Here is a 14,151-nt window from a genome sequence, read left to right as displayed (position 1 = left end):
AACCACCTTGAGTTCTTCCTAGGCGTGTTAGCCATTTTTATCTTCTGTCTTACTTCCATCCCATATCATGTTCGCTTTCTGTACCCATTGATCTTGTAAATTCTCTTTTGTGTCTTGCTTTTTTGCACATATTTCTGACATGACTTGCAATGCAACGTGTACGGCACTTTAGTCAACTTCAGTTGTTTTCAAATGTGTTGCAATTGCAAACTTGATTTAATTACTCTAGGCTTAATCCTATCACTCAATCAAAGTAGGATTTTATCAACAATAAATAGACATCACAAGCTAAAATGGTCTGTACCGGGATGACTGATCATCAACTAACCAGTTTGAGTTTGTGGGGTTACATTAAGTAAGCCCTGATTCAGAATACCATCTGTTAATGTCGCAGCTTTGTCCTGTTCTTTATTTTTTATCAGTCAACAGGTAGCATTGAACTTGCCAACACAGAGCAGCCTGAAATCACACCTCTCTCTAGGACTGCCTAGCTTTAGGCTGCAATAAAAGAACAATGTGTTTCTTCATTTAGTGTCATCTAAATGGATCATCAGCTTGTGAGATTGCTGAATTTCCATTGAACATGCAGTTTTAATGACAATATGCAACTGTCATTAATATGTTAAGAACTCTTGAAAACATAAAAGCTGATCTGTATGAACAGTAAGAGAGCAGGGCTTATTTAACCCTTTAAGTTTTTTGATTAAGCAAGGTGGTAACCCTAACCCTAAACTCACCATACTGGAAGAAATGAAGATTGCTTTTAATGTGTGCCAGTTAGAATGATTGTTTCTTTGTTCCTTGATTGTTGAGACTTTGGACGACAATTTCATAAAAACAAATATTATATATTCTACTTGCCTAGGGTTATGGTTAGAGTTAGGGTTGGGTTGTCACTAACGTCGACTTGGAGCTCAGAGGGTTAAAAAAATGAGGCCTTTTTGGTCATTGTTGTGGTGGAATAGGAGATTTTTTTCTATTCCAATGACGACATGTTTAACCAAGTTGGTTTTTGAAGAATAACCAATTATTTTGCTGATTAGGACAATAATTTTTGGAAGATGAGTCACATTATTTTCAATATTTTAAACCTATAAAACCACCATCTAAATGAAAAGGTGCCACTACTTACAGCTGTAGCTGTAATGTGATGGGACGGACTTCTGAAATTGCCTTTAGACAAAGAGGGCGGGATGTATTTGAGTGTATCCTTGAGACAAGTCCCAAAGCACAACAATACACCAAACAATTAATATGCTGCTGTGCTGCTGACAAGAATGTAATCAAGGTTTACTGAATGACAGCAACTTATAGTACAGTAAAATTAGTCTTTATTCTGACTACTGAGTCCTGTCCTGTTTATGGGGGTCTATCTATGTATGATAAACTTGAGTATTTTTGAATTAGGAGAGCAGAAACAGCTAAAAATCAAGACTGAACCTGAGAATGGTAGCCAAATAAAATATAACTGCAGCTTATAAGCATGCCTGCACACAGCCTGCACACAAGCCTACCTAATATTAGACCTCGACTGATAATAATAAAGTAATACTAAAACTTCTGTCATGCACATATAGATTCTGTCGGTGAAGTTATGTATATTTAACAAACCTCAAAGGGGAAGACTCCTACAAACAGCTGTGAGCAACACACCAAATGTCTTCTCCTATTTTTTTAACCTGTACTATATTCAATGGCAAGAGAAGACATCGACTGTTATTTGATGTGAGATTTGTTCAGGCAGCCTGAGACTGTGAGACAGAACCTGACAGTGGGCGTCTCTGCAAGTTGGCAGCCCCGGTGAGCAGTTAGCTCTCTGTGTTCAATCAATAACGTTTATCTTATTTTCTTGTACCTAACATTCTGCTCAACTATTTTGAATTGACATTTAAGAAGTTGTTAATAAGTTGTTCACAAGTGGCAAAAACACTCCCACACACTCTTGCCTTAACAGTATAACTATTCTCATTAGGAAAGAGCTTTCAACATTAAAGGTAATATTATTATTATGGAAACACCACACGCAGAGAGGCAAGCAAAAATACCTCATTGACCGGATACAAACAGCATGCAGGAGCAATTTCTTCCATTTGAGAAAGGCAAAACTGCTTGTGTAAGTGCTTTCTGCATGGCCTGACAAGACTCATAGGCTCATAATGAAACTAATACGGCAGCAGGATTGTTGGAATGGGTGAAGGGACTGCCCTTAAGTGTAGCACCCGAGTTCACGCCCCCACCTAATCACCTGCCGTACTCAAGAGTCCTTGAGCAAAATACTTATAACCCCAACCATCCACGAAAGCGCTGCCCTGTCGCTGAACCTGACCTCTGACATGAGACGGGTCCCTTAGAGGGATCAATAATGCATTTCATTATCATGGGATTCTTGCAAATGAACTCAATTGCTGCTGTGGGCATATGGTGGTGGGTAGTGAAGAGTGTGTGCGTGTGTGTGTTTGTGTGTTTAAACTTGTGTGTTAAGTCATGCATGATTGCCCAAGATTTTTCTACACAGGAAGGAAGGTAGGAAGGAAGTGTGTGTGTGATCACCTGGTATAAAATTGGAGTCAGGAGAGCACGGCCTGGTCTCGCTGCTGTTTCCTAAGCACTGGTTTCCAGTGGGGAAAAGGACATCACAGTGACGCACACGCAGCTGGGCGCCGCTGGAGTCACAGTGGGACCACTCTGACCAGCTGGACCAGCTCTCTGGAAACGGCAATGACAGCAAACCTCACACACAGCCTGTCCGATGGGTGTATGTGAGTGTGTGTGTGTGCAGCACTGGATGAGTATTTTAGTGGTGCATGGGTGCCCTCTGAGGGGCTCAAAGAAACTAAAGAAAATAAACAATAAGCCTGTGAAGCTGCTTATCATTAAGCTGTGTGTGTGTGTGTGTGTGAGTACCTGGACAAGGCTGCGTGTTGCACAGTGCCTCCTCAGTGTGAAGACCCAGGCAGATGTCCCCTCCGTAGGCTGGCGGGGGGTTGCTGCAGGTTCGTGTCCTCATGTAGTGACCCCCTCCACACGTCACTGAGCACTTGGACCACGAAGACCAGCATGACCAGCTGCCGTCCACTAAACCGGGGATATCAGTGGCACATTTTTAATATAAATGTGAGGCGATATTATTAAGACAGCAGGAAAGAGTCACTAAGTTCTGCTGTTCCTGGTTTTCTAATAAAACAGTTGCTAAAAATGTGGGTTTTCATATCTCCAAGTCCTTTACAACAGACAGTTGAAGTCACTCTAATCCATTTTGAAACACCAGTGATTGATACAGACATACGAGGCACGGAGAACATTTTGTCTTGAACTGAAAGAAGCTGGGCTTCATCCAGCTGCTACAGCAAAGGCCTGACCTCCCTAAACCCTTGGAATAACACTCTCTCCTGTGATTAATAAAGATAAATGAAGCATCGCAGTCCGCTGCCTTGTTTCTCTCTTCATGTGATGCCAAGCCAAACAACAGACGTTTAAAAGACATGAATATTCAGGCCCGCATCAGAGAAGACGTGCTGCATAAATAGGTGGATGAATCGAGAGAACGAAGAGAGGGAGAAATAAAAGGAGAGGAATAAAGAGAGCAATAAAAATGGAGGCACATCTTTACACATGAATCACAGCAGAGGCAAATATCCTTTGCCAGTCATCTGGATAAAACCTCACTTCATTGTAGCAGAGAGAAATCCCCTTTTCGATTGCTTTTAAAGACTTGGAGATGGCTGGCAGCGCTGTGCAGGTAATTGAAGTTGCCGATGCTTTTTGTCATCTCGGTGTAATTTCTCTATCACAGAGTGACACATAAGTCGATCCCTGGCCCTCGATGACGGATCGTCTCATCTCGGGTGCAGACTCAAGAAAAACCTGGATTCATTTGTTTCCAAAGCAGATGGATTGCAGGCATTGCGCTTTTCCCCCCCATCTCCTCTGCTCCTTCACAGCAAACTAACAAATTTTAAAAAAGCACTAGATTAGCCAAAGGAGGATTAAAGTTGGTCTTCCAGCCTGGCTTGGATACCTCGAAATAATATCTCACTTTGAGAGGGGTGCTAATTGAGTGTGCATTAGTATTCATTGCTGCTCAAGTCGTTTCCTTTGGGGGACAGGAGCGCAGAGCTGTTCATCAACATGTTGTAGCTGTGGCATTATTCCAGTCAACGTCCCAGAAAAAGTGTACTACACGTATTAACGCAGTGCAGGAAAATCAAAGCACATTCACCCAACGTTTCACTCAAGGGCCGAGCACCTGTGGCAACCTTCCTCCAGGAGAAACCAAATCAGATTCTCTGAGATCCATCCAAAGTCCTCATCTGAGCTCGCAGCTGATAACAGCTTACCCTATTAGCGAGAATGCTCAAGCTGTTGAGGAGCTGAATGGTGTCTGCTTTCACTGAATGAATTAACAGGCTGTAAAAATAGTATAGATGGCCATTCACTCTCTTGTCTCTTTCGCTTGCTTACAGCCTGGCAGCAGTTATGAAGACAGATCGCGGGTGTCGAAGACGATGCGCCGATCCGGGCTTTTAGCAAGATAGCAAAGCCGTTCTCCAGGGGGGCTTGATTAATAATCATCCGAGACAACGTCCTGCTTGTCTGCTTACCGCCCTTGCAGGATACCAGGTGTGCTTTATGCCAAACTAAGCAGTGGATTTCCATTTAGACAGCTTACTTTCCTTGTCAGACAGAGTATTCTTTTAATTAGAAAGCTTCCTCTTGCCGTCTTTCACTAGAGGAGTGTTGAAAATGCATTGTCTCAGGGCTTTTCACAACAAAATAAGGCCTCCCATAGCTGGCAGCATAATTACCCAGGAATGTAATTACACAGTGGAGAGCCACAGGGATTGTCTCTTTGATTCTTGGTGTAAATTGGGGTCTTCGTCACACCTCTTATCTGCAACTGATTTCTTTTGTGGTTCCTGATAATTTGGTCAGTGATTTTGTCTCTGCACTTCTTATACATTAATCACACAAAAAACCCTACCAGAACAAAAAAGCCGAAGCCTGAGTACCGTGTGGAGGAGTGTGTGTTTAAATGTGCCTGAAAAGGAGACTTATTGACTCCAAGTCTTTTTTTCTTTTTTTAAATCGATGCATGCCTTTGCTACTATAAATGAAATGAACTGAAATCCTCTCATGTATTTAACTGTACAGAATATGTTTGTGGATTTCTTACCTGGACAAGGGGTAATGTTACACTCTTGGTACTCCTGTGCCGGCCCCAAGCAGGTCTGACCTCCATACCGGGGCTCTGGGTTACTGCAGGTCCTCTTTCTGCTTCGGATTCCCCGGCTGCAGTCTCTGCTGCACTGAGACCAGGAACTCCAGGACGACCAGCCGCCGTTTACCGTGTGGCTTGAGATCCTCCCCAGACGAAGCACTTCTCCTAAACAAGACATACAATTGTGACAAAACTCTCATCAGTATCTAAAATTGTGGTATTGTTAGTATTTCTCAATAATGAACACTGCTGTTTGCAGGAAGAAAGCAGACGGCTGTTCTCACTTACTAGCATCAATGTGCGCATCTATTTTCAACAGCAATAAGCGGGCAGAGAGTCAATAACCACTCTTGACAACAGTGTATGTGCCTTTACTGTTAGAGTTGGGAGCTACAAGCTTTAGCTCAATTTGTGCTGAAAGAGTCTGGCCCATTTCCTGGCTTGTGGTGTTTTTCAATGACTTTCTGCTGTAAAGCAATTTGACGGATTTCATCAAATGATAGGAGCTTCTAAAGGCTGTCAGTCTTAGTGTGCTGTCTCAAACAATCAATCAGGAACACAGACGCCGGTTTATTCATTCCCACTTCTGTGTGTGAGTAATGCAGGTAGCATGGATCCAGGAATGGCTGGTAACTTTTTTTTTTGGTAGGTTAGTCCCCCAAATCTGAGCAAACAGATTTGGTGATACCTGAAGGAAGATTATTAATTATAGTTCTTATGATGCCAACTCTATATGATGTCATCCATTAGCCTATGATGTCCTGTTTGGAAGACTCAAATCTGGGATTTTGGTGTTTTTAAACCAGACCAGAGGGCTGTATCGGAAAGTAAAGCAGCAGTAAAACAGTTAGTTGTTAGTCCCACTCTGATTTATTGTCTGTTTTACTCTACATGACACCATCATTTACAAGGTCATAAATGAAGTGAGAAGTAGTGATTCTCCATAGATTTGGATCCAATTTGTCTTGTTTGTGCAGCCAAAGGAGACGGTCATAAGAAAGATTGCAGATTTAAGGCACTTTGATATTAGCATCACTTTTCATCTTTAACATACAGTCTCCAGTATTTCTCTACACATACAATGCAATTAGGTACAACGTATTAGGTGTTGTAGCCGCTTTAAATCAACAGTATTGGTAATTACCAAAATGAGTTTTTATGTTTTTTTATCATGGTTAATCCACCGTTATGTGCAAGCTCTTAAACTGAAGTAATATTTTTAATGCTAAAATCTAAAATTTGTTCTTATCCATGACTTTTCAAATGCACTAATTTATAAAAGAAACAGAAACACATTAAAGCACATTATGATTTTTTTTTATTAAGATGCCAAATCACAGTTATTTCCTTGCATCCCTGAAGAGAAAAATTAGTTTTAGTGTTTGAATGCTATGCTTGATTAATTTCTGAGTTCTTAGGGAAGTCCAGCGTGGCGGCTCACGTCTAGGCATAAAAAAATGTGAATTAAATTTGTTGTTTGTCTAATAAATGACAACGTATTTATTAGTTTGAAACAAATTTTTGACTTATTTTAAAATATTTCTTATTTTTTCTTACTTTTATGACAGGTGCACAGAAAGTGCTGGAAATTGAGTGTAGTTGCCTTCTTATTGGGACTTTGGTTGAAAAAAGTAAGTCATAAATCAGAAAGTAAGACTCAGGTGCCTGACAATGTGATGCAAAAATGTTGTCACCAACTGCATCACTATGTAACCCTCTGGTTTATGATCCAATATCTGTAAAACCAACGGCTGTTATCGTCCTCACTCTTTGCTAAAGCTAATTAGAAAATGGTAACTTGCAATACTGACACGATGACCACCGTAAACACTCCACCTGCTATAATCAGGATGTGCAAAGTCAGTGTGTGCCACACAAAACTGCTAGCATGACTCTGAGCTATGAAACTTTTAAACCTCTACAAACGCACATGCCACCAGAAATCAGCTCCACAACATAACCCATGATTTTAATCTTCTCTTTAAAGATGGATTCAGCGAGAGCAGCGTGCGCCCCGTCAACACGCGAACATGCTCGCTCATCAAACAACATCACTTGACTATTCTGTGTACTCTCATCTGGAATGAGTCGAATAGATGATTCCTAATGAAATATGAAACCCTAATTTCTACTAAACTGTAATTACCGCGCGCATTAATCAGCTCCTTGCTCTGAGAGAATGAGCAGAATGAGTGGAGAGAGAAAGCTTTTGGCATTTTTGAACGAAAAGAACAAATTCGTCTGTTCGACTGAACGATAATCACTCAAACATCCGATGGAACTACAGTGACTGACCGAGCCCTCTTTTGATGATTCACTCCTTCGGCAAACTGTGCTGTGATTTTTATATTCCTTTTTTTTCAGATAATAATGCAAATCTTCATTCAGTGCCTGCACCGCGTCTGCTCGGCATCATTCTGCGCTCCGTCTCGTTTTGCTCTTGCATTTAAATGAGCGCTAGGAGAGCGTATTAGGGCTTTTCACACAGACCGCAGACGCACATCTGGATCACGAATCTTAGCTATTCAAGCGTGAAACCTTCCTTTTGTATCTGATTCTCCTCTTAATCTTTTGATTTTTCTTTATTATTACTATCTCATCTATTTTGCGGACGGCCTTTCTGTAGCCTTCTCTTTCTCTCTGTCTTCCTTTGCTGTTAACCTCCTCCTACCTTTTGTCTTGCTGCTATCTCTCCGTCCTCCAGCCTGGCCTTGCTGTTTTGTCAGCATGCTCTTTTCACTGACAGTTATCATGGCGCGACTGCTTTGTATTCTCAGGGAGAAGAGAGTGTGTTTACCTAGTGCAAATCCTCAACCTCTTCATAACTACGGCTGACCTTGGCAGTGCACAGGCTGACTCACCCCGGCGTCAAGATGGTGTGAGTGCTGACAGGCCCGTCCAGGGCTCAAGGCCCCCAGCTCTTTATCGATTCTGAGCAGGAAGTGGTATGGACAGTCCCACCTGCCAGTATGACCCATACTCTTTATCATGCCTTCAGTAGCCCGGTAGACTGGACCACTGCACCAAGGGAGATGGACTGCTTCACATTAATGCTTCTCATATGTGCAAATATGTCGCACACATTACAAGAGCGCTGCAGTCAAGGCACACATACAACACAAGTATGTGCAAACACAGCCTTGGATTGTGTGTAACCCACAATACAGTATACATACACACACTGCACTTTGCTCCCTTTGCTTGTTTAAGCTTCTTGCCGGAGACTGCTCTGATGTACTGTGCATATTGTTAACGCTACTTCACAGGAGCTGCCCTCCTGTCGCCAAAACAAACAGCTTGGTGCCCTCCTTCTCAAATAGGTAGCGACCGAATCTATCGATCATCACAAGAACCACACACAGCCGGAGAGAATTAATCCTCGCTCTCCTGACAGGCTAGGCTGAGCCAAAGCTAGGAAGGACACAGTGCAACATCCAATAGTCCCCACCGCAAAGAAACTAGGACATAAAAAAAGAGTTCCCTCCCCCCTCCTCCCCTCGCTGAACCTCACACCCAGCTCAAAGGCAAATTGCACTGTAAACAAACTGGCGAAGTTATGTGTGTGTGGGATTATGGATGCTGTGAAAAAGAGCAATGTTGGATTTAAAAAAAAGGGAAAAAATATGCGAGGCCGCGCAGACACGCAACGCCCTGCAATCGAATGTATTGTACAGTCAACTGTTAAGACAGAGATGGAGCTGAGATGACATCTGCAAACCAGAAAGACAACTCAGCTTCAAGATAGACAGATGTGAGAGGCAAACAGGTGGAAAACATTTGAAAAAAAGAAACTTTCAGTAGAGAAGAGAGATGAACTGTCAAGTTTTATCAGCACTAGAGTAAACCAAGACCACACTGGGAGAAAAGAGGAGAGGAGAAGTGCTTCTTCCAGCTTGTCCTAGATTCTGAACTGCACATTTACTCCCTATTACTCTTCCTCCCCCTCCGCCTTTACTTTCCATATCAGATCAGCAATGTCTCCCTGAGGAGGGACCCATTTCTTTCGATGTGTGTGTGCCTGCAAGTGTTTAGAAATGTATGGCCGTTCGTACATATGGTATGAGTTGTAAAACCATAAAATTAGGAGCTCGGGCTGTTTGCAGCAGCACAGCGTGGCCGTTTTACCTGTGCTGTCCTGACGTCTGCTGGGCGATGATTGACCCAGAAACCCTCTAGAGGAACACTCTCAAGGAAGAGGCAATTAAAGGTTTGTAAAAGTGAAATTAAAAAACCCACTCCTGAAGAGCGCAAGGAACGAGTGCACAAGTTCAGAAACACACACACACACAGAAGAGCATGGATTTAATGCTAACCTGAAATAAGTAGATGGATTACTGAATGTACTAGAACGGGATGTTTCTGGAATTCACCTAAGTTGAATCCGGAGAGTTTGTCATGTTTTTATAAGGAGGATTAAAGACCCAACTTGCACCTTCAGAGAGCGGTGTCCTCTGCTGAAATACTGTCATCCCTACTTCCAGGTTTGATTACAGACTGATTTATTGGACTGAGAAGGTTTTATTCACGCTCTGTAATATTTAGGCTTACAAGGATACAAGGACTAAAAGCACATTATTCGACCTCCAGCAAGTATAAACCACATTTATTTACTTTGTGGTGTTTGCAGGGTTTAATGTTTAAAGGGATTTCCAGGAGGTTAAACATTATGGCTGAATTTCAGCACCATTAACTTCATATCGTTTTTAGTTTTCATCCCTGCCAATGTTTGAAATCCAAAATTTGAACCACACTAACAACCAACCTTGTGCATGTCACAGTGCCCATGCTTGCTTGTGTTTTTGTCTTTTTTTTCCGAGGGCTTTGATTTTCTGACAAGAAAGCTCTGCATTGAATCATAAGATTTGCAGCTTCTGACTGACAATTTGTCTTTGAATGTACCATCAAGGAGAGTGCTGGCAATTGTCTCTGTCTCAAAGTGCAACAATAAAATAACTATGACGAGAAGATTAGGGTAACTACAACTTTTCTTCCATATGCAGGTTTCAGGTTTCACTTTTATAGTATGAAAAAAATGAACTGAAATAAACACCTTGTTGGAAGGTGAAAAGCCTGATCCATCCATCCATCCCTCCCTCCCTCCCTCCCTCCCTTTTAGCTTCTTCAGGATACCAAAGCATTCCCAAGCGAGCTGAGTGTGTCCTGGATCTGTCCTGCAGTCTCCTTTTGGTAGCACTTGCCCGAATATCCCACGTAGGAGGTACCCAGAAGATATCCTAGTTCCTCCTGAATAATTGAGCTCCTCAAACTATCTCTAAGATTGAACCCAGACAACTTATTTCCATCATGTGTATCGGCAAGCTCATTCTTTTGGCCACCAAAACAAAAAGGTACAGCATCAAAATCACAGAAGACGCCACACCAATCCATTTCCCTAGACCTCAAGATACTAAAGCTCCTCCACATGGGTCAGCAACTCACTCCTGATCCATTCCTTTTCCAACTAAGAGCCATGGTTTCAGACTTGGAGGTGCAAATGTACGTCCCAACCCTTTCATATTCAGCTGCAAACCACAAGCAAGCTGGAGATCGTGGCTTGTTGAAGCCAAAAGATCCACATGACTTTCAAATAGCAGAGAAGAGATCCTGAGATAAACTGTCCTCCATCCTCCAAGTATAAGTGACAGCAGGCAGCCCTGTGTCCAGCACACACCAGGACATATATGAAATATACATCTTATAGATAATTTACCTTTTTATGTTCTATATAAATCGTCTACTGATGAACATAGTCTCACAGTTGGTGAGTTGACCAGATTCTTGTTTTGAATACAGCAGAAGGAGCACATATGAGGAAAAGAAACTCAAGGCCAGCTCTTTCCATTTATCACTCCTGCCAATACAATCACGAGTAACACAAATGTTCAGCTGGTTCTGCTGGCTGTTCTGCTGGACATCAAGCACATGGTTGTTGTACTAAAAAAAACCTAAAAAAAAACAGCCAATGCAACTATCTATGATGGCCAACAAACAGTGTAAGAGGAAACTTATTTCTTTACCTGCACTAAGGAAACTTGCTACCATCAAAGAAAGATCCTTCTCCCTGATAATGTGCTCAGCTTTCTGAGGTAGCAGTCAGACCAGATTAAAAAAACAGGGAAACAAAGCTGAAAGTGAATCAATGTCAGAGAACACAGGCAAAGAAAAGCCCATCACTGAGCCTGAATGTGAGCACCCAAAAACTTTTCTTTTGGTGTTAAGCTTTATTGTTGAAAACTGTTTAGACGGCATTGTCAAAACCTTCGGGTACGATGTTTTTAAGAGCTTAGAGCCATGATTTCATGCAGACATGCTGTAGTGGCTTTCTGCCAAAAAACTAAAAAAAGTGATTTAAAAAAAAAATTCTGACAGGTGGTGTTTTGTTTTTTTTAACTGCCTACACTGGCTTCCTAATTTTGTTGACTCTAAGTCACAAAAATTTGTGCCGCTCTGTAAAGTGCTGGGGCCGAAGGTGAAACAGGCAGCGTGTCACTGGCATCCCAATCTTACCCTGCAAGTTTGGTGTCAAGTTAATTCCAATTAGGTTGTGAACTTCATCTGACAGCAATCTGGAGGAGGGCACGGGTTACGTGCTTAGGTGAGGCATAACTGACAGGCATACAGGGCGGGATCTTGCAACTAAGGCAACATCACTTAAAAAATACACAGAAACATCACAATTTAAGCCGTAAAGACACACAGTGCAGACCAAGAGGTTTCCATAAGAGCCTCTTCCTTAAATGGATCAACTTATTACACAAAATGAACACAGTACTCCATCCACAATGACAAGCAAAACAGGCCTTTGGAGGGGTTTTCATATTTACATACCTCATTTACATAAGCATTCAAACCCTTCACTTAGTGAACGGTTAAAGCATCTTTGGCAGCAATAACATCCTCAAGTTTTCTTGGGAGTGATACTACACACTTGGAACAGAAAGTTTCTCTCATTCTTCTTGGCAGAATCATTCAAGCCTATCCCTGCTGGATGGGGAGTGTTGGTGCACAGCCAATTTCAGGTCTCTCTAGAAGTGCACTATTGAGTTCTGGGCCAGATTCTGACTGGGCGAATCAACAAGTTTTTCCGATGATGCTCCCGTGTTTCCGCATGGTTTTAGGCTATTGGGTATTTAGAATGTAAACTTTTGCTTGGTTTTTATCTGTTTTTGCATCCATTTTTCCATCTGACTAGTCTCCCAGTCACTGTTACAGATTTCCACAGCATGATGCTGCCACTATTGTGTTAAAGTGTTGAGGTGTCACTAATGAGGTGATGCCAAGAGCATAGTTTTCGCTACACATGTCGTTGGGAATCGTGGCGGAACAGTTAAATCCTTCTTTCATCAGAGCAGAGGATCTTGCTTCTCATGGTGTGAGAGCTGTTAAGGTGCCTTTTGGTAAACCCCCAGCAGGCTGTCACATGCCTTTTAGTCTTGAATGGCTTCTGTCTGCCCACTCTACCATGAAGACCTGATTGGAGTAGTGCTACAAGGTTCTTGCACGCCAACAAAGGAACTCCGCCCATTAAGTCCGACGTCATTAGCCATTTCTGGGACTAAACTCTTCTTCAATTCCCAAACTCAAACAAACACTGTGGTATCAAAAATGACCAAAATTCTTCAATCTTTAATAAAATAAAATGATCAGTGTGGCTGCTCTCTCAGTCAAGAGAACACCTATGACGATTCATCCACAACACGAGGTTAGACATTAATGTGCTGCTGCGTGGTTTTGACTACTCGCTATTAAAAATTCCTGATACTCAGCTTTGTGTACCCATTCAAATCTCAGTTAGCCTCAGAGGGATTGTATTCTGAAGCATTCAAATATTTGCTGTTTGGCAAACCACGAGTCCATGACCTATAGTTACACTGTAAGATTTTTAAAAACTGAGTTTAAAGATGCGATGCACATAAACGGTGCTAATAAGAAAGCAAGAGAAGCTGACAGTAATCACAGATTATTTTTAGGCGCTTGTTTATAACAAATAAAACGAGATACAAGTGTTCTTGAACAATTTGTGTGCTACAGAAATGTGCCTTGAAATAATCTTGCCCCATAGGTCCATTTTTTTAACCTCCTGGCTTGAGTTTCAGTTTCAAATACACTAACAACTGTGCACCAGTGCACTCTAATCAAGTCAAGGAAGACCAAAATTGATCTATAACATTTCATTGCTATATTCACAGAACTCCCCTGAACCTGAACTTTCTTGCAACAGGTAACAGGTCTACTGCTCGATGCTGCTCGTGTGAAGTCTGTGCTTTCTTGCGTGGGTTCTCTCCAGGTACTCAATCTTCCTCCCACAGTCCACAGAAATGACAGGTATATTGGCAAATCTAAATTGGTCATAGATGTGAATGTGACTGTGAATGGATTCTGTGCTACCCCTGCAACAGACTGGTGACCTATCCAGGGTGTACTCCACCTATGACAACTGGGACATACTCCTACGCCCCTCCAGGATCCTAAACTGGATAAATGGAAGATGGATGGATGGAATTAGATATGAAGCTTATGCGCAAGTTAAGTAAGGAAGATCTGTAATCACTCATCTGCCTGCATTCCTGGATTCTTTGCTGCTAGTCTCTTCATTCCATTACTACAACTTTCCCACGATGCCAATCTCAGTACTGATGTCTTTAGTCTAGTCCAATCATCTTCTTGCCTGCCTTCTTTGAGTCAATCAGCTTCCACTCTGCGTGGTTTAAATCTGTGCTCTCGGTTATTTTCCTTCCACCTCACCCAGAAACTCAGAGCTCAATCCAAGCCTCCACCTTCATCTTCACCACCACCAGTGTCCAGGGTCCTGTCCTAAATCCTATTTAGGGATTCCGTTCTGCCATGATGGGTCATTGGAGACCAATCACCAAATACATTTATTTCTCTATCTCAATGAATCATATTCAATTCTTCCAAATGATCTCGCCTCA

General features: G+C 42.1%; 1 protein-coding gene across 5 annotated transcripts in view; it reads right to left on the bottom strand.

Moving 5' to 3' along the window:
• sema5a (sema domain, seven thrombospondin repeats (type 1 and type 1-like), transmembrane domain (TM) and short cytoplasmic domain, (semaphorin) 5A) overlaps nucleotides 1–14,151 on the bottom strand; it is a 140,738-nt gene that overhangs the window by 7,419 nt on the left and 119,168 nt on the right. For 4 of the 5 annotated variants that reach the window (XR_269493.4, XR_002063341.2, XM_013270374.3 and 1 more), the window contains 3 exons: nucleotides 5,174–5,383; nucleotides 2,905–3,075; nucleotides 2,551–2,706 (listed from right to left, as the gene is read on the bottom strand). Coding sequence is in view for 3 of the 5 variants with exons in the window: in XM_013270374.3 (XP_013125828.1) it covers nucleotides 2,551–2,706; nucleotides 2,905–3,075; nucleotides 5,174–5,383 (537 nt within the window). In the remaining 2 variants the exon portion in view is untranslated. The remainder of the gene's footprint in view (nucleotides 1–2,550; nucleotides 2,707–2,904; nucleotides 3,076–5,173; nucleotides 5,384–14,151) is intronic. The other variant, XM_025910406.1, reaches the window with a different exon arrangement.

This window comes from Oreochromis niloticus, linkage group LG9 (assembly GCF_001858045.2).
Source record: "Oreochromis niloticus isolate F11D_XX linkage group LG9, O_niloticus_UMD_NMBU, whole genome shotgun sequence".
In the NCBI taxonomy this organism is placed as follows: domain Eukaryota; kingdom Metazoa; phylum Chordata; class Actinopteri; order Cichliformes; family Cichlidae; genus Oreochromis; species Oreochromis niloticus.
This window is presented reverse-complemented; position numbering and strand designations above follow the sequence as displayed.